Source organism: Perna viridis, chromosome 7 (assembly GCF_037379345.1).
Source record: "Perna viridis isolate PV_CMFRI_1.1 ecotype Kerala chromosome 7, ASM3737934v1, whole genome shotgun sequence".
NCBI classification, from domain to species: domain Eukaryota; kingdom Metazoa; phylum Mollusca; class Bivalvia; order Mytilida; family Mytilidae; genus Perna; species Perna viridis.
In genome coordinates this window covers 48,301,774-48,326,780 of record NC_142451.1, presented here as the reverse complement: position 1 = coordinate 48,326,780, position 25,007 = coordinate 48,301,774, and the positions used below count along the sequence as shown (strand labels likewise).

The window sequence follows — 25,007 nt, the reverse complement described above, 5'->3', positions numbered from 1 at the left end:
AAATACTTTTTGTACCTTATTTAACAGTATATAAATTATTGCATTTTAATGGAAAACATAAATCATAAATCTGAAATATGTTTTATTTTTTTTTCTTCTTTCATGGTATTCTGTATAAACATGGAACCTCATAAAACTGTTTACACCAGAGATGTTGATATTATTTGCAGATTTACCAAAATAAAACATATAGAAAGAACGTCAGTATTTATTCTTTATTGTACTCCATCACTCTATACAGTCAAACAGTTCATGATTGATTAAAATTAAATTTCTTTGCAATATTACACAGAGTTGCTACTTATTTAATAAGCAAGTCAATGGTCCCTTATAAATGAACGTTTTAAGCTTAAAAAAAAACAATCAGAAACTCCAAACTATGAATACGGAACCTGTGTCTTACTATTATATTAAAACATTGCTCGAGCATGAAAACTAATGTCTACGAACAACGACAATGCAATAACACAATAACAAATATTGTGCGCAATCCTTAACACCTTTGCCATAATCAGTGTTTAATCCAACCCCTTTGTCCACGTTAGTTCAGTACACCAGATACACTTCGCGGATTTGTATTGAATAGTGATTTTCCCTCATGTTTCACAATCAATATACAGGAAGCTTTAATAGGTGTATGGAAACAGTTGAAAAATCATATTAGTATTTATACGCTTTATACACTACTTAGTGCCGAGATCATATTATTCGACAAGCTACATTTCAATTTTTATCACAGAATCATCTACACCTACAAGCCAACTAAAGTGCTGACATAAATGATGTAGATTGACAAGGAAAATGTTTAGTTTTTGCAAAGAGTGAACTTCATCGCGAGTGAACTCTTTTATCACATAACATCTTACATTACCTTATTTCCTGTCACATTTCTAAGAATCCATTTCGATATAAAGTCTTCATCATGAATGGTCTCATACTTGGATAGTCTTCTTTCCAGGGTTTTTTTAAAAGCCATATCGTGAACAGCTTCCAATAGTTTTCTGTTCCCTTCAGTATATTTAGTTCCAATGCCATCCCAACATAGAAAGGAATCAAGTGGATTTTTATTTGCTTTATCAAATATATGTATTGGCCCTGCAACACTCATTACTTTATACAGAAGATTGTCATCAACATCCTCGACTTTAATATTTTCTTTCACTGAGTATTTACAACAACATTGCACAACGTTACAACTGCTTTCATTTTTTTGCATGAACAATTGGTTCCAATCACTCTGGCTCAATAAATATTTCTTTTTACTATCACTTCCTTCTGCACATTGGCAACAAACGCTATCAGAAAATTGTTCTACCATATGATATACAATATGTTTTTCTCGTTCAAGAAGAAGACGAATTGAAAAATGTTTAGTCATGTACCTCATAAGTTTTGGTACATTCATAACAAGCGAAATCAATAAAGAAGTATCAGAACAAGTCAGTTGGAAGTTAAAATTAATTACACACTCCTGAAAGCATTTTGCCGGATGATCACATTTACAAGCTTTTTTTGCATTGTTGGATGTCATATACAATTTGTTCCAAAGGTCATTAGGCAAAACAAACGAAAATCTCTTATCCAGACATTCACAACAATATGACTGATTCTTTCGTTTATGAAAGAGATTATGCATTTCTTCTTTCAGGAATGTAATAACTGTGTTGTCGGAATATGATTTCTGACAGTATTCTTTGATTACTTGCTGGAAAATTGTCTGGGGTATTCCGTCTGTTAACATTGCAAATTGATGCAACTTGATATCATCTTTTTGTACAGGACTTAGCACCAATATTTTTTCTAAATCAAAAGATTTTGTTAAGAACAAATTAAATATTAAGAACACCACAACTTCACACCAAAATGTGGTTTTTATTATACTTTCACTACGAAAGAACACCAAGCAATTTATATTTGTGATTATTTTAGATATGTAATGGCATTGCCTACAAAGGAGCTTCAGCCTTCTTGAATTATCTTTTGTATCCTTACTAACGGCTCCAGCTTGTTTTGTTAGTGAAAGCAAGTTTGTACAAATTAAAGAAACATATCTGTGGATGATATGAATACCAATGTGTTTTACGCAGACTTTTGACGACAAAACTGATGTTCAAATGTTACTGACATATTTCCAAAAATAGTTGCATTTCTTAGAACAGATGTACTTCGATTTTAATAATATGGTCGGAGCTATGTTATGCTAGGAGTAAGATTTTTCTTATCTTTCTGTGTATATTGAAATTCAAAAAAGTCATGCACATTTTATTCATACTGTCTTGGAGATAATTCGAATTCTTTTAGATCTTATATAAAATGATGAACTATACCTCTCAAGGATCTTTCTTGAGCAATCCTGCTGAAATGATGAGAAGACAATCTCAAAATTGCCTACAAAATAAAACAAAAAAATAAAAGCACTAAATGTGTCAAAAAGTATTTAGTGATGATTTGACCTTTTCTACATGATTAACGTCATCACTACAGAAGTTTTATGGTCGTCATCATGAACTCGTGGATCGTGATGGTGTATCCATCTGCACCATGAAAACTGATTTATTCAACCTGTCATAGTTTTCCTTTCCTCGTTTGTCTACCCCGGACTTGACTTGTTATGAGCAACACGGCGGGTGTCTCTAGAAAAGCAGAGGACGCTTACCATATCGGTGCACCTGGTCCATGCTCCCAGCTTTTAGCGGAGTCCGAGTTGCTCGTTTGCTTTTGTTACTTTGTATGTATGATTTTAGTTATTGTGTGTTCTTTGTTGTGTGTCTGTTTTCCATGTCTGGTCTTTGTCCCTGGATTACATTCTTTTGATTACCGCTATAACCTGGTTCCCTTGATAATCCTTTGTACCACATTGTGATTTAGTTTATGCTACAATACTTTTATATAGTATATAACTAAAGCAAAAGAAACAAAATAAATAAATTTCTCCTCAATTTTTTTTGTGTGCACAGAGTTCCTGTTGGTAAGCGAATTTAGATTGCAATGTAATAATAATAATAGGATAATTAAGTGGATAGAGTGAATAACCTAAATATAATCACGAGTGCCAAAAAAACGCCTAGATTTAACGAATGTGCGGAACTTGTTATTCTTTAAATATAGGCGTTCTTTGGCACTCGTGATCATATTTTGGTACTTTACGATAACCAAGTGATTATTCTATTTAACATATAGATTTCCAGCATTATTAATTGTTATTTTCAACATGAATTTTAAATTTTGTGAACGGCGGATTGACATTCGTGTTGTGGCATTTTTGCGGGAGAAAGCGCGAGAGTGAAATTACCGAATTTATTTCACAGTGTGAATAATCGAACAAAAAATAACACTGGGAACATTCGGTAAGTCACTGCTATGTACATAATAATTAGCGGATTAACATGGTCTAATTAAGATGTATACGTATGAAGTGTGTGTATTTGCAGAGATGTTGACTTTAAGTTATTTAAGTTAAGAACGGAACTGAGATTCTCAATTTAAGACCAAAAGTACCTATTCTGCTTTTAGCTGTGTGAAATTCTTTATCTTAACCTTGGGGTAAGACAAAACAAGTGCGCTTCCCCGTAAAAAAATGGTACACCAAAGTAGAGTAAGAGTAAGATATAGATCACGTCTTACCAAAGTGTTTTAGAAAATGCCGTAAAAACATTAATTTATGCAAATACTATCCGTGTTTGATTACTTCATTCAGTATAAATACGTAGTGACTGTTTACAAGTGATCCATATTTTTATACCCCTTGTCGTCACATTGATACACCATGAATAGCTGTTGAAAGAGTAATCAAGGGAAAAAAGGTTATAGCGGTAATCAAAAGAATGTAATCCAGGGACAAAGTATGTCATTTCAATTCAAAACCTTTAATTGGAAAACAAAAGTGAAAAAAAGAATCGAACCCAAGTTTTTTCTGGGCAAGATTGGGAAGTTTCAGACACCATTGGGAAATATATGATATAACATATTTTGTGAAGTGGCTCATTTAGCGAAGCTTTAGAATAATAACTAAGTGAAAATAGCCACATTTAAAAGGTAAAATCAAACTAAATCTAAATAGAATACAAATAAAACGCATTTAAACAAAGAAAGTGAAGCCCAGAACGTTTGCATTACTCCCATCGTCAGGAGTGAAAATGTGTGAATGGTAAAGACGTAGAAACCATCGTGAAGACGCGTCAAATTAAACAGGAAAAAATGAAGTGACAAATATAAGTTATGAAAAACAAATGAAACAGTGATATGACAACTAAATAATGCAGGTTTTAACATTGATTCCAAATGGGTTTTTAGTCCCAAGACAATATTCAAGGAAATGTCGATGTTTCCGTCTCGCCAACGCAAACCATTTTGCAGCGTTGCAACCCACAGTGTTAATGACGTTTTATGTCATAGAAGTGAAACCATTTTTTCAACTTAAAGAAATTGAAGTGCCTTTTTCGAAAACGATCAAATTTCACCTACGGGTGTCCGAAATTTCGGTCGTCATCATGAACTCGTGGATCGTTAAGGTGTTTTCATCTGTACCATGAAAACTAATTTATCCTCCTTTCGTCTACCTCGGACTTGACTTTTTTGAGCAACTCATTGGGTGTTTCTAGAAAAGCAGAGGACCCTTACTCTACCAGTGCATTTGGTCCATGCTTCCAGTTTGTTAGTGGGGTCATTTGCTTTTGTTACTTTGTATGTATGATTTTAGTAACTTCATGTTCTTTGTTGTGTATGTCTGTTTTCCTTGTCTGGTCTTTGTCCCTGGATTACATTCTTTTGATGACCGCTATAACCGTTGTTCCCTTGATTATTCTTAGATAAAATCTTACATTATCTTCCTACAACCCAATTATATAACAGTTCTTTAATGGTTAAAAACCCGATATAACCCTAACATATTTCAGAAATTAAACAGTAACCAAGATTCAAGCGGTAATCAAAAGAATATGCTCCAAGGAAAATAGCCACACAAAACAAAGAGCATAAACAAAAAAAAAAAACAAAAAAAAAAACAAAAAAATAACAACACATCACATTAAGCTGGCAATTAATCATTTATGTTGTATTTGTATTGTAGTTTAAATCCATAATGGGAAACTCCATTTTAGCATCCTTTACAAAAATGCACTTATACCTGGCTTATGTCCTTCCAATAAGACATGAAGTTATCATCGTTGAGTTTACCATTAACTGAGTAAACAATAATGTCCCTGTAGTACTTTATTCTTCCCAGCAAAGCATCGATTCTATTATCGTAAGGAAGAGGTAGCTGATCTCCAATTTGGAAGATTTCCATTTCTTTCAAGAGATGTATCATAAGGTTTAAATCAAAGTCCTTTGATGATTTTAAATTTTTGTCTGGAAAAATATTTCAACAACCAATGCATTTGTTCTAGCCAATACCGTGCTAATATATGGCAATATTGTAGGCTACTTAAAAGTGGGAATACTCCCACAAGCATTGCATGATCTATGTCATCCTTTTATTTTTACGAACAATAAAACTTGGCTTTTTATAACACCATATATGCATTGAAGATGCCAGAATCCGTCTAAAATATTTTTTGACTTAAGTGATAATACATGTACGACATAGTAACACAACTAAACGTATCTGAATTTATCAATGTTTTTCTCTTTATAGATGAGAAACTGTTGAAATTGAACTTTAAAAAACATGCACGTTTTTGAGAGTAATTGAAATACCAAAATAAAAAAAAGTATAGCCAAAATTGAAGGACATTATTTGTGGTTTTTCCTTTCAAGTAATGAAATTATATGCATCAAATATATGAAACGTACCATTTAGTACTTGAAAGATGTGTAACTTCCTCATTTCTTTCTTGCTTTTTTCTTTTTGCAGCATTTTTCCTTGCTCGAAAAGAGTTTGCCACAGTTTTTTAGGTGTTATTTCGTTGTCGAAGACCATACGGACAACAATACAAGCGACTCCGTATAAGAGGTAAACAATGCGAAGATAATTCACCTCCTCTCTTGTTATCATACTTTTTACTGATGGTGATAGTTCTGCAAAGATTAAAATATTTTAAATATTACTGGAAAATATTGACAAGATATTGTATTTAAAGCCATGCTATTGTACAAGTAATATATATTGGAACTAATCTGTTAAATGTTCATGAAAATTAAATAGAAACAAGATAGTTTCCTTTTTGTAACTAATTAATCACGATTTTTATATCGGGAATTTGAATTTCCCGCACACATGGGTGCGACACTGTTCGGTTTAGCTGTGACGTCACGAAGTCGGTTTGTAAAGTGAAAGTAAATAGGTAATTGATAACGAAGTCCGACGAAAGGCAAATTTGGGACTTTTCCCCTATAATTTCAACCCAAAATATACAGAAGATGAGATCAAGTCACAACCTGTAAGAAAATGTCAGACAACATTGACGAACAACGGGATTTGCAGCCAGAAGACTACAATATCTGAGGAAAATATGATGGCTACTTTCGAAGAATATTCGTGTTACCGATCAAGAAACTTTTTGAATATTTCTTTTCTATCGTTTGTTTTTGGTGATTAGATAAACAGGATCGTAGAAATATTTACGAAATATTCTTTGTTTACATGTATACAGTACTTATATCAGTACGAAACTGATCTAATGACACTACGAGCTAATCGGAAGCTATTGGCAAAAGTTAATAAAGTCTGCTAATGATCTTCCTTCTGAAAGGAGAGTTCTGCAAGATAGCTATTTGCATACATTTCAAAGATTTCGAATTTTGCATAGCCTTGAGCATTATTCCAAAGCGCATTTTGCATTAAAGGTTATTCATTGTTGTTTACATGGGTATGATTTTTTCAAAAGAGCCAAACTTAATGCAATGGTGTTTTTTCACGACCACCATTAATAATCAGCAGTCTATGTCTTGTTTCATTTAAATAAGAAGTAATTACGAACAAACCGTTGACAAAATTTGTCCATTTGTAAAAACAGCCGAGGTATGACTAAAAAGTATTTATAAAACCTTTGATATTTGCAAAAATACTTAAGATATAAAAAGAAAATTATGAATATGCACATTGAAGTCCTTCTAGATGCTGATTTCCCAAATTGTAAGGGTTATATACTAATTTTCATGAAATTATTAAGATATTTTGTTCACCGTTTATAGATCGATTCTGAACGAACAAATAATTAGGCCTAGCTATCAAAATGTCTTTTACATAAACATTTTTTTTTATTTTATAAGCAACCTTGCGTATAGTAACCACTGCTTTTCATCATTTACCACGCCATCATAATCTGTTGTTAAATGTGTGTTCCATTTGAAATCTCCTTTAAACAATAATATTAACATCAAGGATAAAATGGAAACGTTCGAAAAGAAAAATTCAGGCAGCCACAGACAGCTTTTTTTCAAAAGTCATGCAATATATGCATACAATATTACGGTATTGTCGAAAAATACAGGCTTCGTGTGTATAAACGAAATTAAAAATAAAATGTGAAGTACTGAAATTACGAGGAAAAATACAAGCGGAAGTTAAACAGTTAAAAATCGCTGTTTTTTCTGTCTTTGACGAAATGACCAAAATCACGTTTGTAAACTAAAATATATACAGAGCAGGGTAATTTCAAGAGTACAGAGTAAAGAGAAAGAGTAATCATAGGAACCAAGGCTACAGTGGTAATCAAAAAATGCAATCCACAGACATGGAAAACAGACATACACAACAAAGAACATAAAGTAACTAAAATCATACATACAAAGTAACGAAAGCAAATGAGCAACTCAGACTCCACTTAAACTGGGAGCATGGATCAGGTGCACCGGTAGGGTAAGCGTCCTCTGCCTTTCTAGAAACACCCGCCGAGTTTCTCATAAAAAGTCAAGTCCTGGGTAGACAAACGAGGAAAGGAAAACTATATACCGTTGAATAAATCAGTTTTCATGGTGCAGATGGATACAGAAAAAAATGTTTCAGTCATTCCAGATAATTTTAGTTTAAGGATAACAATTTAACAAGTAGATCACCAAGAAAGATCATGACGTCACAGGCATATGACAATATTTGGTCTATGAAATCAGGATACACAATGTTCATGTGGAATTAAAACACATGTTAAGTATTTGACTTTACATATATATCTATTCTAAAAATCATTTCTCATGAATATTCCGCGTTTTGAATTATATTAATACTTTTTTGTTATAAGTTAAATTGTTGAGACTTCTCAAATTCTTATGTAATGTGTACAGATCTAATACAAAAAAATACCAAGCATTTTGATATTTCGGACTTCTGAATGGTTGGCACGTGTTTCATGTCATCAGTATTGGTAACAAAGGCAAAGGAAGATCTAAACCCAAAATCTAATTGCAAACATGATGAACTCAAAACAAAAACAAATATCGAAGTAGGAATCGACACCCAGCACTAAGAATGTCTACTTTGTGCAATACCATGAATGATGTCTCAGTTTTTTCTTTGTGTTTTCAATATGAAAAACTACGAATTTCGGTACGTATATAAGATAAAATTCAGGTCACACACGTCTGACTACTTGGCTGGTAAATATCTTCGAGAACCTTTTGTCAGTCAGCAATGGAATTGACCAGGCGGTTTTTAAAAACAAATGCATCCATCAACTTCATACTGAAATTTCAGATTTCTGTGCACCGGTTTCAAGGGGAAACCTTGCAACAACACCATTAGAAAAAAATACATAGTAGGATAAGTATACACAAGGAGAATTATTAACCAGCTAGAAGTGTAAACTTATGCCCACTAGTGAGATCACTCCTTCCAAATTTTAGTAAATGGTCAAACTGTAAACTGAGTTGTCACGCTGGAAGTTGATGCATTAAATCAAATCCAATAACATCACATATCGGTATAAAGCTCGTGTCAAAATATCAAAGGGCTGTGACAAATAGTTGCAGACAAATCTGTCATCAAAATTTGAGTTAAGTAATGACAGAATGACGGACACAGGTAAAAAAGTATACCCCCTTTTCCCTTCTCCTAAAGAACTTGGTAGAACATCAATGCTCTAGCAAGGTATGGATCGGGGTATAAAATGCCAAAATAGGTAGACTATTTCCTTTTTTTCCCACAGATATCTTTAAACCAGTTTGTGAAAAGTCAAGATGAAGAAAAACGATCATTTCTTCCACTACCGTTTGTCAACAAAGGTATAGATGCAATTAATTTGGCTATCATCTTCCATCACTAAAACGTCACCAACCAAATTCCCCCACATTTCAAAGACAAATCCATACCAATTATTTCATATTCCTATACTTCAACCATTGCATCCAAAATTTTCAATTATAAAAGACTATTGTAGAACCTCGAGATTGAGGATTTCAAGGCTAAACCACCTGACTGTTCTTGCAAAAGCTCTCCATTCAAATATGGTCCTTCTGGTCACGTTGTTACGGGAGATTAAACATAATCGAAAACGAATCTCTGCGTAATGTCCCAAGTACCGTGAACCACGCTGTATAAATTGAAATTATAACTTTAAAGTTCTTATGGATGTCGTCGAGGACTATGTAAGAAAATGGATAAAACGAGAACAAGAAGACATTGATTCTCTGTCAGAGTGGTTAAAGGCCATGAGGTCTTTAATTTTGAAACGACTGAAAGTTTTAAGTAGGTCAATGAGTACCAAAGCTACATCAGTTTTCAAAGACCCCGATGTAGCAAAAATATTGTCTACTATACATGACAAGTATGTTGTCGTACCAGCAGACAAATCTCAACATTGTTTTTGTCTGCAAAACGTTTTTCATCAAATGTTTATTATCAGAGGTAGACGTAGAAAATAATAGTATTGATAGCACCTATACTGCTACCACACTCTCCAAAGAAGAGATTGTGGAGAACCATAAATCTGTGCTATCCTCTTTTGGTCTCTACTAAGGACGATAATTATGATCTACCGTCTATGTACTGGATTCCTAAACTCCACAAGAATCCGTACAAACAAAGTTTCATATCTGGATCTGGAAAATGTACCACCAAACCTCTTTCAAAATTTTAAACTTCCATACTCACAACTGTCAAACAGTCTGCAGTCCTACCACAACACTTGGTACTTCCATATTGGTATTAATTGAATGTGGATCTTGAAAAGTTCGAAAGATGTTTTGGAGACAATCAATTCAAGACTATTATCTGAATATAATAGCATTAAAACCTATGACTTTTCAACACTATATACTTCTATTCCCCATACTCAGTCAAAATCCCGACTTAAAAACATTATACATCGTTGTTTTTCCAAAAACGATGGTACACATAGGTACAAATATATAGTTCTTGGTAGAGATTCCTCATACTTTGTAAGAAATAATTCCAAATCATCTTCCAAATATACAGAGGAAGATCTTTACAAAATGCTGGAATTTTTAATCGACAACATATTTGTCAAGTGTGGTGGACGGGTTTTTCAACAAAAGGTCGGCATTCCAATGGGAACAAATTGTGCTCCTTTACTTGCTGACATATTCCTTCACTCTTATGAGGCTGACTTTATAGCTGATTTGATCCGAAAGAAAGAATATCGTTTGGCTAGATCCTGGTCCATGCTCCCACTGATTTACTTTTGTTACTTTGTATGTATGATTTTAGTTACTTTATGTTCTTTGTTGTATATGTCTGTTTTCCATGTCTGGTCTTTGTCCCTTGGTTGCATTCTTTTGATTACCCTATAACTTTGGTTCACTTGATTACTCTTTCTGGCATACACAATACTAAAAATACAGCAACAGTGTTTAAGGGGATTTAGTTTTGTAAAACTGCAAAAATATCCATCAATAATTCATGATATATATGTATTTGAGTATATAGGAGATATATATTTAGAAAATACTAACCAACGCTGTCATCTTTCACGCATACGTGACCTGTGCCGTCACCAGAAGTATCTACACTTTTATCTTTATCTACTAAAAAAGCAAGTGAATATATATACGCGCAAAAAATAAAATGAACAAACTTGATGAAAACATAATACGATAAAATCTCTAAAATATGCTCAGATATTCCTCAGGTCATTGCATGATACAGATACAAAATGCAATATGGACATATGATTCATATAGGACATAATTGTTATGCTTTATACATGTAGACTATCTATTTTGCTACCTTTTTTTTAAAACCTTCCAACGCCGAACATCAACCAGTACTTTTTTTTTTATCGTTGACAAAGCAATAACAGAAAATGACATTGAATTTCTTACAATATGAAAATCTCCATAATATCATAATCCAAGACCACATGGAGTTTTGTAATGGTCCTGCAAGTCGTTGAGGAAGAGTTGTGGACAACGCATGAGACCAAGTTTCGCTGAAAATCGTTTAAGTTGAACAGCCGTCATTTCTAATTATATTTTCCAATCAATAATTACTGTCAATATGCACACGCACATACGGTAATTTAAAACCTCATTAAGTTTCAAAATAGTCCTGCAAGTTGCTTAAGAGGTTTTGTGGAGAACGCATGGGACAAGTTTTGCCGACGAAAAAAAATGTACAGTGGCCATCATTTCTATATTTTTTGTCGAAACATTAATTCCTATATGTACGCACATCTCCTTGTGATTATATAATATCCAACAAAGTTTCAAAACTATACTCCAAGATGCTTCACGGACAAAGACAGGATGAAACCCGTAAACCCCCATCCTCCCGAAATTGTTTCCGTAAAAACAGTTAAAACTTGCATTGCAATTCTCAGCTTGTAAAATCAGCCAAGATATGTGTGTATACGAGTTCGTGCTTTATACAGCATAATTTTCTGAATAAAAGGTATTTATAAAACTTCTAATATTACGATTAGACTTTAGAAATAAACAACTTTTTTCTGAAAATGCACACTTAAGTCTTACAGATGATCATTTTCCAAACTGTAAGGGTTATATACTCATTTTCATGAGAATATTAAGATATTTAGTTCAACGTGTCTCGATCGATTTTGAACAAACAAAAATGGAACAAAACTGTAATACTGCCTATTGAACTAACAACAAGCTACCTCGTGTATGGTATTCATTGCTTTTCTTACTCTCATTGTTCATCTCATCACCAACAATGTTTGTTGAATGTTCGTTTTGTTCAAAATCTGCATTAAAAATAATATAAACATCTAGGATAATACGTTAAAGTTTGTTCATAAGTCGTGCAATAAATATATACAATATAACGGTATTGTCGGAAAATTCAGCCTATTTGTATGAACGAATAAATAGAAAATATGGTGTACTGATATTACGAGGGGAGAATGGCTGTGACAAAAAGTTGCAGACAAAAAATTGAGTTACGTAATGACAGAATGACGGACACAGGTAAAAAATATACCCCTTTTTTCCTTCTCCGCCCTAGCTAGGTATGGAGTGGGGTATAAAATGTCGAAATAGAGATGATCGGATAATGAACATACGTACATAACGTTCTAACTCAACGGAAGAATATCAAAGAGTCAGTATTTTAACTTATGGTATCTCCTGATCTCAAGTTTTGTGATACACTGTTACAGTAAGGAATACTTTAAGTTTGAAAAATAAATTAAACAATTTTTTGTTTAGCATTGAATAGCAAACGTGAATTATGTGCGTTTTGTTTTGGCCAAGGGAAAGGATCGTCTTTTGTGTAATCTTGTTTGGTTTATTCTTAATTATTATAACATGATCTTTTGTTGGTCATGAAATAATGGATATATATTTTATAAATCTATGTACTATGATTTGAATTATACGTAGCACAGGTTAAGACAATTCTATGACATGTATGTAAACAGAATATGTTTAATATGCATACTTGTTGCTCAGTGGTTATTATTTTTTACTCCCTATTATAGATGTACGGTTCATACTCGCTTTTCACAATAAGTCATTCTGCATCTTTTAAATTCTAACAGTCAAGAAAACTTGCATTTTGATTATGATTATGCTTTTCTTTTACTTTTTCACAAGGTTGTCCAATTTTGTCGGTATATTAGGGGTTTCAATGTAGTTTTCAGTTGAATGTCGATAAATAATCTTTAATGATTTATTAGTTTAATTGTATTTACATGTTTTTTAAAGATGGGGAAAAAGAACTATTGTACTGGTAGAATTTTCATTTTTTTCTGGTTTAAAGTATCTCCCTTTGCAAATAGTTTGTTTGTGTGTTGGGGTTTAACGTCCGAGCAGCAATATTTCAGCTGTTTTCAGACGACGAACATGAAATTGATGATAAAATGAAAAAGGGATGGGACACAAAGACAATGGGGTCGACAAATTTTGATTGCCACTGGAAATAGGGAGAGGTGGGTAGGATCGGACAATTTAGCCTCCTGTGGTGGAGCCCTAACGTTCCTACTGCGGGAGAATACCACAGTAGGGTTCTTTAACGTGCGAGGAACGTGGCATCTTTCCCAACACGGTTCACTACTATGGTTTGCGGTCAGGTTTTCCGTATTATAGCCTGACAACCCCAGCATGTAACACGCCAAGGGTACCCCATTCCACCACCTGGGGCACACATCCCAGTTGCTCTGTAGGCAGAGCGCCCTAGCCCCCGGCTAGGGTTCTGAGCACTATTTAGTCGCCTTCTACGACAACCTTAGCGCTGCTGCAGGCCTATTCTATTAACACCCGGACCTGCAGGGAGGCCCTTTGCAAATAGAATACAATAAATATGCTCAATACGAAGATCGGTCTGGATCTACAGAAAATAATAAACAATACAAACAGTTGTCTTCAAGACTATATTCACGTGTATAATTATAATGGTTGAAGCACAGGGGGTTGCTCCTACTATTAAATATTTAGCCCGCTAGTATATAACATAGAGTGGTCCCGGATTTTTGGCGCCTCGTTTCAACACAATTATAGTTCAAATAAAATCGAATATATCAGCTATTACTACAAATGATGAATCTATTGAATAAACACAGGTATCACCAACAAATACGTCTAATTAAACCCACACCATGATTTGAATATTCTAACTGAATTTATAGTTGAGAATAAATAGCTAAATATTTAAATAATACTGACCCGTGCAGTCACCAGAAGAATCTACATTTTGATCTTTATCTACTAAAACAAATAAATGAATATATACGCGCAAAATATAAAATTAACAAACTTGATGCAAACATACGATAAAATCTCGAAAATATGTCCACCCATTTGTCAGGTCATTGCACCCTAGAGATACAAAATACAACTAGAAATACTGCTAAGTAAGATATTCTTTGTCCCTGTTTCCTTAACCGAGTATATAAAATGAACCGAGAAAATAAATGTTAGAACACTAGACATGCTAAACTTTAGACAAAAAGTAGACATTCTTGACAGTACTTAATAGAAATATGTAGACCAAAATATACTTTCCGTCCTGTTTCTTTCATACAGCTGTTGGTACACAAGCTTGTGGAATCCTGTTTCATAAAGATTTTGAGGAAACAAATGAACTGAAATTCAATAATAAAAAATAAAAAAAGGCATGATAAATCTAAGTAAGGAAAGACCATAAAAAGTGCAGATTTGACTATATAATCTTACACAGAGTGAAAATAGTCATCTAAAATGGCATAACCTACACGAAACTTTAGACACAACATCTTCCTATTACAAAAAGTTACAAGCTAGCTCGATTGGACCTTTATATTATCTGCAAATACTCTTTATTACTGACGATAACTGTAAGGCTAAACATATTAATTCTATATTCCGTTATATAAAATACGGTTAAAAGCTGCAATGAGCAATTTGTTATGTGGAATAATCCTTCTAATGAAAAAAAAAGATTCTTTTAAATGGAACATATACTGTTACCTGATTATTGCATGACTCTAGGAAACAATTGCTCAATAATGATTTCTTTCATAAAGTAGTTCACAATTCATACCAGCATTGAACTATAAGTTTACACAGATCTTTAGTCTTAGTTTGCGTTATCTACATTATGTTTAGCCCCGAACAAAATTTCGAAAAAAATATTTTTTACCAGAAAGTAACAAAATTTTCAAATTGCCATCCACCCATTAATCGATTGTCTAGAAAGAGCTCAGCTATAGACATGTTCATAATGAATTAATTTTTAGATTTGTATCGAGTTTTGATGACATAATTTGCAACGTTTTATTTTGGAGTCATTTGATATACCACTTTAAGATTTTTTTCATTAAATGAGCTGGCGTTTTTAGAAAGCAGAGATCGATCGCGTTAACAAAGCACTTAGTTTGTTCTTATACATTTTAGTGGAGAACGGCGTGCCAATTTGTTTTTTATCTGTGCATGTACTATTAATATCCTTTGCTCTGTGTGTCTATTATCTTTGTCTAGTTGTTTCCTTTTAAATTTCCACTCATATCTGGTTTCCTTGATTTTTCTTTTGTTCCACGAAGTTGAGACTACTTCAAACTGAATATAAAATTAAATTACACCCAAAACATGACATACCAAAGAAAATCCACAACATAATGAACGCAGCTAAAGCCAATGCTGTGAGACAAGTAACCACTGTTCTTTCATACCGGCTTGAAATCCGCACTAAAAAATGTCATTTTGTAGCTTATTATTCTTTAATGTATAAAACATAAAAAATGGACCCATTATATAACAATTATAATTCATACCCTTGATAATCATTATACGGTTAACACGTATCAAATTAAAATATGCACCATTTTGGATGAATTACTCATTTCTTATTTTGTATACAACTGCTGCTAAATATATACTGTGAAATAAATATTGTTCGTGGGTAACCGAATTTCATGGTTTGTCTGGTTGAGCCACACTAAAATATTGCTCCAAACGAAAAAGAGATTATCATTTATGTGTTTGAATACATCAAAACCACAAATTCAAGAATCTACGAACTTGTGTATCTGTCCTACTGCATGAAAATTGGTATCAACGAATTAAAGTACTTGCACAGTTCTGAAATGATTGACACAGTTGAGGCAGACTAAATGCAACAAGACATCGCCCATATTGGTATTAATACCCCTAGTATGTCACAATTTCTACATTTTTTGTTCAGACATTAATTCCTGAAAAATAACTACGTTCATATTTGTATTTAAGATCCCGATCATTTAAAGAATAATCCTCCAAGTTGTTGAGGAGGGTCAGACCAAGTTTAGCTGATAAATTCCTAAGCTCAAACTATCATGTCTTTTAAAAATTGTGTTCAAAGACGAATGGCTCACAAGATGCACAAATCAATATGGTAATGCATTACCACCATTAAGTTTCATTAAATTCCTACAAGTAATTGAAGAGGAGTTGCGGACAACGCATCATACCAAGTTTTGATAATTTAAACAGCTATCATTCATTTTGTGTCCTGATAGTATGCTAGTCTCAATGTGATTATTTAACTGCCCACAAAATTATAACAAACTGCTTAGAAAATAGTTCGAACAGACTGACGGAGTTTCGGACATACATACATACATACATACATACATACATACAGACGTAGCCTTAATTAATACCCTAGGCATCGCACTGTACACATGTTATTTTATAAACAGTATGCATATGACTTGTTTTACTTCAATTTCAAAATATTAACTATAAACACGCATCTTAAGTTGGACGTGAATGTAAAAAGGTCTTATGGATCAATGTTGCTAATTATGGTACCATTTGTTCTGTATAATTAGTGCTTAAAACCGAATATTTTTTTCCTCTGGTGTTCCCGTTAAAATTTGACAGACCTCATCTATAACAGTTGTATCATTGTAGGATAATTCAGAAAATACATCCTAAATAGTATTTTATCAGAGTTTTCTGGTATCCGAGAAACAGATCTTTATAGAAGAAATAAGATGCTTACATTTTCACTTTCTAGCCAGTTAATTAATGTGTTGATGTCCTTCCTTGCATGTTGGTAACTTTCACCAAGTATTTATATGGAATTAATGTGGACACACAATATATATTGGACACAATTTTCACAATTGTTATGGGGGATGAACTATTAAGAATGTTGCTGCTATTTCTAAAACGTAGAGGATGAATTGACGACAATGCATTAGACTAGATTTTGCAAAAAAACGTCGAAGTTCAACAGCTGTCATTCCGACAATTGTTGTCCAAACATTAATTCTAGGCGGACAGACAAGGTGAAACATATATACTCCAAAACTTTGTTTGTATAATTTATGATATAATTCGAGACATAAGTCTGATTCTTGAATTGTAAATACCCTCCGGACAATTTAATGTATCATATCATTATTTATAGTTGAAAATATACAACAAATTACGGATGGAATAAACCTGACAACATAATGAGTACTAACCATTCACTGTACTTCAAGGTAAAGAAAAAACAACAAAGAATCACTCGAGTATCACAGTAAAATATATTTGAAACGCGTGAAGATCTTAACAATATATTGAACTAAACAAAACCAAACAAGTGAGCAGTCATATACAAGCTAGCCGCAAAAGCAGTCCGCAAAAAGAGAAATATGAAGGACCGAATGATACCATCAACCACCTGGCAGGGAATGTAAGACAAACAAGCTAACAGGTCAAAGATAAATACTGGATTTAGAAACAAGTTGAGCAGACAATTTTAAAGAGCTGTAAAAAAGGCCACCGCCTGGGTTAGCACATAACGTACCAGAGCTGACAAGGAATCAAAAGTTAATTTTAAATTACATCAAAAAAAAAAAAAAATACATCACACTTGAATTGTAGATAACAGCAGCATTTTCTGTCCCAAAAACAATCGTCATATAGCCGTAACCAAACCTACGTATCACCAATATTCTTTAGGAAATTCTCATCAAATTATGGGAAGGTGCGCTAATGCCCTAATAATTCAAACCAACGTCTTTCCCAACGAATATAAAACCTATAGAACATGTTGTTTTATTTACCAGTTGTTTCAAAATTATTTATAAAAATAATTATTGTAACTGAGTCTTTATGAATACAAAATATTTTAGAGACAAACAAACATGAGTTACAAAATAGTGGTCATGAATATACCATATTGCAATATAGATCATACAATTCTACAGTGTAACATCCCCTTGTTTTTTTCCAACTTTCTACTTTCTAATGGCAATTTATGCGATTGAATACTACATAAGTACTTAAATAAGTTCATTTACAGAATCTTCCATCAACTAAGAAACGTTTTGATGTCAAGAAATAATACAAAAAACAAGGTTGCTGCTATCGTCTTTTTTCTCCAGCAATTGAGTTCATGATGACATGTGCTGATAAAAATGAAGAAAAACGACACACTCAAATGGATAATACGGCAACACTGACTGTCTTTTATTTTGTTCATGATATTGTTTGTATTGAGAACAAATGCTTGACAATTAATAGCAGCAAAATCAATATAACTTGACTAAAACCAATTGCAATCAATGCAAAGGGATGGACAATAATCCGAATGAGTTTAATTACCTAGGAACATTGTGAATATTGAAAGAAGCCTTTGATTTCATAAAAGAAATAAACTTACCAAGGGTCATCTTAAGCAATCTGTATTACGGACCGCCAATAACATATCATGAAGCACGAAGATCAAGAATTCAAAAATCAAATTCATTTTCAATGGAGAACTACAAAGGCCTTGATATAAAAATACAAATAATTCATCGTAACTACTCCCTGCGTTAAACGATAAAAAAGATATTTAAACAAAATAGAAGAAAATGCGATGACCACAAAGCAACATAGCAAAAAAGCCATAAAGAAAAAAAGCAGTGGACGACATGTACGAAGACACAATTGGCAAATAGACACAAAGACATAATCGAAAGAGCAACGATACAAACCGGAGTGGACAGGAAAGCTTCCTCAGAACCGACTTAGATGGAGAGATTTTCTATAGGCGTATGATCCAAAGAAGAGTGGATTTAATAAAAGGTAAGCCAGAAGCCACCTTTTATATTATTTATGCCGACATTGGTACAGTTGTTCGAATTGGCTACTAGTATCAGAGATACACGCCTAACTGTTTTTTCTACGTAATTGGTCACAGTCATTCAATGATTCAAATGAATGACATAACATGAAGAGTTTGCATTTGGTATTCAGAGAAATACTTCTTGTAGAAGGTTTAAAATGTTAGCTTGCTTCTTTAATTTCAGATGACTAAAACCAGACATTCAGAAGCTGTAAAGGGCAGTTGTAGCAAATAAGTTAAATCAAACCGAAATTAAGTTAATCATGATGAGAAATTGAAGGCTAACTTAGGTTACTATCGTATCATTGGTAGCACAGGTATAGGCGAAAATAGTTTTCTCATACCTTTAAAAGAATAATCAAGGGAACCAAGGTTATAGCGGTAATCAAAAGAATGTAATCCAGAGACAAAGACCAGATATTGAAAACAGACACAGAAAACAAAGAATATAAAATAACTAAAATCGTACATACAAAGTAACAAAAGCAAATGAGTAACTGGGACTCCACTAAACATTGGGAGCATGGACCAGGTGCACCGGTAGGTCTACTTTTCTAGAAACACCCGCCGAGTTGCTCATTCAAAGTCAAGTCCGGGGTAGACAGACGTGGAAAGAAAAACTATGACACAATAAGTAAATCAGTTTTCATGGTGCAGATGGATACACCATAAGGATCCACGAGTTTATGATGACGACCATGAAACTTCTGTCTGTAGTGATGACTTCAATCTTGTAGCAACATAACCCTGTTCCAGAAGCCTTTTTGTTAGAATTCTTTCGCGATATAAAAAGTCTGCGTAGTTTCGGCAATGAAAAGAATTTGGCTGCTATCATGGTCAACCAATTTAATCAAAAGTGGAGCGGTTGGTGAAAATATTCCAGTTTTCTCAAGTGTAATCAATAGCTACATGTAGTCAGAATAGTTTTCAAAAATGTTTAATTATACAACAGACAACGCCGGACGTCACTTTATACCATAAGTAACAATTGAAAATTTGTTCTATGCGAACTAAAATTGTAGCAGTGGTCATTTGCCAGTTATAGTTAAATAACGAAATGCAATGTGCACAGTTTTTATGAGCAACTCGGCGGGTGTTTCTAGAAAAGCAGAGGACGCTTACCCTTCCGGTGCACCTGGTCCATGCTCCCAGTTTTTAGTGGAGTCCGAGTTGCTCATTTACTTTTGTTTCTTTGTATGTATGATTTTAGTTACTTTATGTTCTTTGTTGTGTATGTCTGTTTTCCATGTCTAATCTTTGTCCCTGGATTACATTCTTTTGATTACCGCTATAACCTTGGTTCCCTTGATTACTCTTTTAGATGCTGACGTATTTAAATCATCTCAATGTTTACGTTTCGGTGTTTTTGCCGATATTTGATTTTGAAATTGAAATACAAATGTTTTCGAATGCTTTAGATCAGAATTAAAATAGGAACATAAGTTAAAAATAAAATACACGGACAGATGGACCATATGGAATTACTTCTTGAAAACCACCTGATTCTGGAGAAGCAAGGCCCAGGTTAGAATCCGCATTCGTGTATCGATGAAGTTTTAAACTCTTTTTCTTACCACTTTGAAAAAAACAAGAATCCACGATCAACATTTTATTTTTAGATTCAGAACCACGTGGTAGAAACGAAATCCATTAAACTACAAACATATAATTGTCCGGAAACCTTAAGTTTGCATGCAACAAACGATCACACCACGAGTACATTGTTTTTTCCGGTTGCATAGAAAGAGGTAGTATTCGTTAACAGATACATTAATTTTCATTTTACAAATTTAACTACAATGTGATCCGTAATATTTTGGCCCACAAGGGTAACTTTAAGACAAATAAACTGTCACTGATGAAATGCATTTTTGTTTTTGTTTGCTCTGAAATATTTATTTACCATTCTCTTTTGGTTATTAATTTCTCCATATAAGAATATTCCCTGAATATTAAGGATAGAAACCTTCTTTCAATTTTCCAATTTCAAATAAATGATTAAGTGTTAGATATATTAAATTATTGACACTAACTATAAGATTAAAAAAGCACGTTTCTGCTTGTTTTTTTTTAAAGAAATGATAAGCATACCTAACACAGTGTTTGGATCTTTCATCTCTTGTCTGTGAGTGTCATACTGGTTTGGCTTTTGATTGTACAGTACATGTCCAGAACAGTTTAATACTGTAAGGTATAATGACGTCTCAATAAAAAAAGAAAAAGAAAAAAAAAAGAAAAACACCATACAAGCATACAATTCATGTAGAGCTTCCTTATGAGATAGCAATAACATAGATCACTGTTTGAATCGATTAATTTCGCAATAACGCATGGCAATAACTTCTGCAATAAGCATAACAACAGCTCCCTCATTTGATACTAACAGTCTACTATGTTTCTATGTCTTGTATTCCGGTGTTTTAGATATTTACATAAATAAGATGGGTTAAGCATGGCCGATTTATGGGAAATGCAATATGAAACAGTTTATTTTCTTACTCATAATATCTTCTTCCTTTCTGTTTTAAAGAGTTTTCTGAGTTTTTCTAATGCCTAGGTCACACATTCACGATTTGCATCGCCTGTTCTACTACGGATTAAATTTCACGGATGATCCCGTCAAATCCAGCTTACGTTGTTCGATACGGATCCAATACGATTGAATGACGGTTGGACTACGGATTTGGACGGACCCACCAAGGACAATTCGAGAAAATAGCTATAATTGATATGGAATGACACGGTTTAATACGGATGGATACGTGTCTGGACGTGTTCGCTACGGTGAAACAACGTGTTGCTACAGTATAGGTAAGGGTTATTACGGAAAACCACGGTCTGATACAATTAAGAATGGAACACCTGGTAGAGGTGATGCAACTGGCATGCCAATTAATCACCTTTAAAAAATTTCTTCAAATCACATTGATTCATGATCTGAGTGTCAGAGTACCCACCTTTGTAGTTGTAGTAAAAGGAACCTCCGTTCGGAGGCCACCGTATGGCTACATGTTTGCCATCCAGAGTACCAAGTGTATGGTGAAGCTGCAATCTCGCGTGAAATTCTGGTGTCATTTCGATGTCAGTTTGGCGGCAGGTTTGACTGCCAATGTTGTCATATTCATATGACAGTGCTACATTAAGCTTACACTGGACGTTATAGTCGCTATTTTTTCGGGGTGCAACGTACTACATACGTAATAAACCGTAACAATCCTTGGGAAACCTTTCTGATCCTTACCAATCAGTAAATCAACGTAATGGGGTCGTACCTTTCCGTTGTAAATTCGTAGAACACCGTACTCTATGCTTAGTTTGTACTTATTCGTAAGTAACCGTACAAGTCCTTGATAATTAATAATCTACGAATACAATGTGAGTAGTGATCAATACGGTTTTAATAGAGATTTCCATTAATTTGACGGAATTCGCTGTAAACAAACGTAACTCAATAAAACTCTCCCTAACAGAAACTTATGCAACAGACAATGAAGGACAGGGGAAATTATTTATAATAAGTGCAGATGGAAATCATTTATATCTATTTCACAGTTCATAGCTTTATTAAAGATCAACAGTATTAATTTTTTTAGATAATTGGTTATATTGTATGGAATAAAGCAAATTTTTATGAAACACGAGATATTTTGTCCCTTTCAATGACCTTATGCAAATTCTAAAATGCCGCTAAAAGTCAATTTACGTGTTATGTCCAAGGGCGAGGCAATCGCCCCACATCATATCTTGAGCTTTGAAATATAGTATTGAAAATAAAAGTGTGTCTAAAATATTATTTATAATACATGTCAACAATAGATTGGAATTGAATTATGGTATTTAATCTGTTCCTGCATATACAAACAACACAAAATTATAATTTGAAGAACGACATAGTTAACATGCAACTACATTTTGCAGCCAGCTAGCTCCCCCTTATATCAAATGAATGTTAAATGACGTGTTCAAAGTAAAAACTAGTCTATGTCTTGTTATTTGATTTGACAACGCTTTTGTTACACCATTTTCTCTTCAAAGTTTTGTTTCATCTACTGTTGCTACTTTCCTATAAATACGAAATGTACACGTTTGTTAGTCTAAATTCCCAGCTGCCTACATTACATGTTTGTCCGAAAATAGTTCAAAATAAAATTCTTGTGGTCAAATCTCGATATTTCTGAACGCTAAGTGTCTGCATAGGAGTAACTAAATCAAAAATGCATTTAATTTAATTTTAGCACGCTAATTTCCTTTTTAATACTAGTACTTAAGTGTAAAATGAAGTTATGAATATACATATCCATACAGATTAAAGAGTCTAAACATATGACGTGTTAGGTAATGTATTCAGGCGCGGATCAAAGGACAGTCGTACCGAGCGAACGCCCCATCCCCCAAAAATTGGGAAGAATAATTTTATTGGCATGAAATCTTGATATTTCATGAATTCTATATCCAAATATACGCAGCTAATTGTGACTCTTCGTTCGTTGTTGGTCTAGTAGTTCATGCTCATCACAGCTGGAGATTGTACTTTTTGTTCCTCTTTCAATGTTACTGTTATTGTAAATGATTCCGGTATCTAAAAGATCTTTATTGTAAATTAAAATCATCGGCCATTTCCACCCCATTAAAATAATCATATACAGATGTAGAGCATATATACTTTTCGCCCAAAATGTTACGACTTAATATAAGATCTTTATTGTAAATGAAAATCGAGGACCTTTTCCGCTCCACTAAAATAACCACGTAAAAGTGCAGACCATATATACTTTTCGCCCAAAAAGTAACGAATTAAGGTATTTTCCTCTTCGTGACACCAACAAAGAAGAGAGAGAGAAAATATAATTTTTGGAAATGCATCCTGACAAATTCTTGAGAATTTGTCTGAACACGAACTTAATGATGTTCAGTATAATAAAACACATATTGATTGCAGTTGTGGTATACATGCACTATATCACAATACTTAGACTTTGTCTTGAGTGATATTCTTCCTGCGTGAAATTATTCAGTGCCAGAGAAGTCATTCGCCGAGTCTACCCTACAGTTCAACATTTGAAATATCAAACGTTGTCAAGGATATCCAATTACTACATATCATTACGAATCATTGTGGATGTAATACGGTAAGTACGGGGCGATCCAGATCGCTTCGAGTTATGCCGGATCGTATCCGTGGCAATTCCGGCAAGGCGATCCTTGAATGTGTGACGTAGGTGTAACATACAATTTTTCAAAAGTTTTCCTTTGTCAAATATTCAAGTTCCAATCACATACGTATTGACGTTGCGTACAGTGTTGGTATCATTTTTGGTAACGTCGAAATCGGCGTACATCGTGATATAATTAATACATTGTAAAGAAGTGTGGTTATTTAACTTTTTACTAAAAATAACACATGACATATGTTATTATTTAATTATCCGGTTCGATATTAATTTTTTGTACGTTTTGGTCAATTGAAATGAACAGAGTATATCATAATATGGTGAACAATTTGGTATCAACCATTTAAACTGATTTGAAGGAAATTTTATCCCATGATAAATGAGTAATCAAGGGAACCAAAACAGTTCTAACTGAGTAACTAAAATCATACATACAAAGTAACAATAGCAAATGAGCAACTCGGACTCAACTAAAAACTGGGAGCATGGACCAGGTGCACCGGTAGGGTAAGCGTCCTCTGTTATTCTAGAAACATGTTAGGAATTATGAAAACAAATTTCTTGTTGCGTTAAAAAAAAAAAAGCACACTTACTAAATCAGAAGTCCAACAAACCTACAAGCAAAAGGTTTGCAAAAAGTTAGTAGTTCCCCCGACCCCCCCCCCCCCCGCCCCGGACATCAAATTTTGGAAACATATAAATTGAAGCTATTTCTTTCCTATTTGATTTCATATATCCAATGTAGATGTATGTTGTTACATTACTCGTTTAGGCATTGCATAAGGTATGTTGTTAAACATAACACATTTCGAGAAAAGAAAACCTTTGCAAGTCTCCCTCTTTAAAGATAGGTGAGAGCGAAATCTCCTGTTTTTTTTTATTAAAATAAATGAAGTCGTATACTGTTATGGCGCAGTCGTCGT

General features: G+C 33.6%; 1 protein-coding gene across 12 annotated transcripts in view; it reads right to left on the bottom strand.

Moving 5' to 3' along the window:
• LOC148613065 (uncharacterized) overlaps positions 1-25,007 on the bottom strand; it is a 36,016-nt gene that overhangs the window by 7,782 nt on the left and 3,227 nt on the right. For 5 of the 12 annotated variants that reach the window (XR_015924546.1, XR_015924552.1, XR_015924547.1 and 2 more), the window contains 10 exons: positions 21,005-21,097; positions 15,427-15,516; positions 14,352-14,435; positions 14,017-14,058; positions 12,012-12,098; positions 10,849-10,920; positions 5,794-6,018; positions 5,126-5,349; positions 2,328-2,388; positions 872-1,800 (listed from right to left, as the gene is read on the bottom strand). Coding sequence is in view for 4 of the 12 variants with exons in the window: in XM_088595078.1 (XP_088451204.1) it covers positions 872-1,800; positions 2,328-2,388; positions 5,126-5,349; positions 5,794-6,018; positions 10,849-10,920; positions 12,012-12,098; positions 14,017-14,058; positions 14,352-14,435; positions 15,427-15,516; positions 21,005-21,097 (1,907 nt within the window). In the remaining 8 variants the exon portion in view is untranslated. Of the gene's footprint in view, positions 1-871; positions 1,801-2,327; positions 2,389-5,125; positions 5,350-5,793; positions 6,019-10,848; positions 10,921-12,011; positions 12,099-14,016; positions 14,059-14,351; positions 14,436-15,426; positions 15,517-21,004; positions 21,117-25,007 lie in introns of all 12 variants that reach the window. The other 7 variants (XR_015924548.1, XM_088595079.1, XR_015924551.1 and 4 more) reach the window with 6 other exon arrangements.